Source organism: Solanum pennellii, chromosome 12 (assembly GCF_001406875.1).
Source record: "Solanum pennellii chromosome 12, SPENNV200".
Classification (NCBI taxonomy): Eukaryota; Viridiplantae; Streptophyta; class Magnoliopsida; order Solanales; family Solanaceae; genus Solanum; species Solanum pennellii.
The window spans coordinates 58,843,430-58,846,828 of record NC_028648.1 but is presented as its reverse complement, the minus strand read 5'-3'; the positions used below and the strand labels follow the sequence as shown (position 1 = coordinate 58,846,828).

Below are 3,399 nucleotides of genomic sequence, written 5' to 3'. Positions count from 1 at the left end.
TTACGTGGGATGACTTCGAGTTAGTATGATTAGCCACGTTTGTATAATTCACCACATTTGTATAATTCACAACTAACAATTCTTTTTTTGATTTGTGTATGTATACGGTGATTACTATTTAGATATGACAATGATTTCCTTTGTTTTTCAGTTTCATCACCATATACATTCAATCCTTTTGTGTATATAAATGCAAATTGTATAACTGCTTAAAGTTCATATGTTTATGTTTCTATCAATTCGTTATTTTGAGTTTTATCATATTTGTATGATTTCAGACTTTATATTACTCAACTATACAAAAACACGTGAGTTATACAAATGTATACGCGAATTATACAAACGAGGTGTGAATTATACAAATCATTGCCCTCTCTCGCTCGTTTTTCTCCTCTTTTCCCAATTTCACTCGCCAGATATACCAATACATATGTATATCGGTTACATATATACAATTATCTAGTCGGTATACATATACAATTCACCTCTCTACCCTCTCTCCCTCGCCTCTCTCCTCCATCTCCCAATCTCGCTCGTCATTCTCCTCCCCGTAACATGTAGCTACGAATCATAATTAACGAACTATAGCTATGGAGCATACTTAAAATACTTTTGAGTGGCTTTAATTATTAATGTTAGACTTCGGATGCATATTTATCAACCTACTCTTCAAAATAAGTTTTCACATAATTCATTACCAAACCTTTCAAACATAACTAACTTTCATATGATCATCACCTTATGGGCTTACCTATGTATTCATGTAGTAGTAATTATCTATCACCCATATATCAACAGAAAAATTATGATTATGAAAACCTTATCAAACATAAGTTTTTTGTTTGTTGTGCATCTCGAAAGAACAAAGTAACAAGTCAAGCCTCACGTCATTACTCTAGTATCTTTATATTAATCTCTTTAAACAATCGACTCTGATATTAATTATTGAGCTAACACAATCAAAAGTTACTTTGTAAAATATTTTTGCTTTGAGTTTAACGCATGATCTCTCCAATAATTTGACCAACTAAGTTTCATATATCCTCTTGTTGAACTAAGTTGCACATGGTCACATAAACGTCTCATCACCTTATGGACTTATTTGGATATTTACTATGTGCTGCTTGAAATGGTAATGTAATGTCAAACTCACTCGAATTCTTTTTGGGACGGGGGACGGGTGGGGGGGGGTTACAATAAAACTAACCGGTGTAGTCGTTGAGAGTTGTTCAGATGTTAAACCAACTATCAAATGTAAACATTAACTGGTTCGAATTATGACAAAATTTATGTATTATTTTATACGAAATAAAAAATGAAATAATTAATATTTACATAATTCTAACGAGCTGTCATACCACTCTACATATATAGCACGCAAGGAACATGTTGCTGAATCAAAGATTATAGAAACTAATTAGAAGACAGCATATGATGAGGCTGGCCTTCCATTCTGTTGTATTAATTACTTGGCAGTGCAAAATTTTTGTACAATGCCAAACCACAAAAACATCACTATACGTCACAATTCTAAATAAGTTAGAATCAACTATATGAATTATATTATAAATATTGCTAGATCTCCATTTGATAATAATAACAAGTATAAAAAGATTTTGCTAATTTTAAAAGTGTAGTCATAAAAGATTGAAGCGAAATCAGACTTTTAACTTTATAGGCTTCAAATTTTATAAGGATAATTTCAAATGAGTTCTAAACTTAATATTCGTACATATTTAATAAATTTCTTTATACAAATACACCATCTGAGCAAAAGTTATTGAATTCAATCAAACCCAATCCAAACTTCTCTCTTTCACTACTCGCGGAGAAGACATGTTCTCATGCACCAGAAGGTGTGAGAGGTTTGCTACGATGGTGCAAGGATAGGTAGAAGAAGTATGTGAGTGGTGATTAGCCATATATAACGTACCTATAACTTAGTGAAGACACGATTAGTGAGAACACGATCTTAGATAGGAGAATAAAAGATGAAAGAATTATGAATATGAACAGAGCACATAAATCTAATAGGGTAACACAATTGTGTTTGATTACAATAATCAAGCCCATTTCATCTTGTCGAATTTGCTTGGAATCAAAGTCTCTCCAATGGCTGTATGCTCAAAGAAATCCCCAAAAAGTTCGCCGTCAAATTCCCCAAACGGCGGCGGGTAAACCCATCCATCACCGGAGTTACTCAATTTCATCTCTTCCGATTCAAAAATCCCTTCCAAATTCGGCAATTCAATAATCTGACCTAATTGATCTTCCGTTTCCATCGATTCACTGAGTCTCAATGTCGAAGAAACAGAGGAATTTAGTTCATCCATGGCAGCTGCTTTAGCAGCAGCAGCTTGAACATCTCTAGGTGAAATTGACGCTGGACGAGGCAACGATTCAACAAGTTGAGGAAAATTGAGAATTGCTGAATTCCCTTTGATGCTAAGCGCAGCAACGTCATGAGCTCGTGCAGCCATTTCAGGTGTTGGATAAGTACCCAACCAAATTCGCGATTTCTTACGCGGTTGTCTGATTTCAGAAACCCATTTTCCCCAACTTCGCATTCGAACACCTCTGTATACTGGGTAAGTTTCATCTCTTGTTCGTTTCTCCTTTTCCTCTGTTTTTGACACGGATATGGAAGATGATTGTACAAGCTCCGCCATTAATTAATGGTGATTGAAATGGACAGTTACACAGATGCTCAGAGAAGTTTTTATCGAATGCCAAAAAAGTAGGGAATATATATATATGAAGAGAGAAAAAAATAGTGTAATTCGAATTACCATGCTAACGAGAATGAAAGAGAAACATAAAGGATGGTCCGATCCGATGCATATTCTTCGTCGAAAAAATTAAAAGAGGTAAAATAAAATAATCGAGACGTAATTGGATCCTTAATCATACTATTGCATGTATTTGAATTCACTTGCGCTATTAATACTTAGAAATTTATAATATTAATAATATATAATTTTAACATAGAATAGAGTGTATAATTAATACTAGCATAAAAAATATTTTTTCTGTTGATAATTAATTGTTATGTTTTCCTTTTTAGAGTCATATTATAAAAACTTTAACCAATATTTTATGATGTATAGTTTCAACATATTTATATGCAAAAAATTGCAATTTATAGTACTTTTCATATAATTTTTGAATGTATATATTTTTTTAAAAAAATATCAAGTTAACATAATCTAATTTATCTTTAAAAATAAGTCAAATTGACTTTAAGAAAAATATAACATGACAAATAACAGAAGGAGTATATGAAACAAGGTATTATTAATTGTTAGATAAAATATCCCTTCGTCGAAGAATTACATTGTATAGTTAGATAATATATATATATATATATATATATATATATATATATATATATATATATAT

General features: G+C 31.8%; 1 protein-coding gene across 1 annotated transcript; it reads right to left on the bottom strand.

Annotated features, from left to right (window-relative positions):
• Positions 1 to 1,714: 1,714 nt before the first annotated feature.
• Positions 1,715 to 2,881, bottom strand: LOC107006643 (dehydration-responsive element-binding protein 3-like). The gene has a single exon (XM_015205158.2). The coding sequence runs from the start codon at positions 2,667 to 2,669 to the stop codon at positions 2,064 to 2,066; it is 606 nt and encodes a 201-aa protein (XP_015060644.1). The 5' UTR covers positions 2,670 to 2,881; the 3' UTR covers positions 1,715 to 2,063.
• Positions 2,882 to 3,399: the final 518 nt, after the last annotated feature.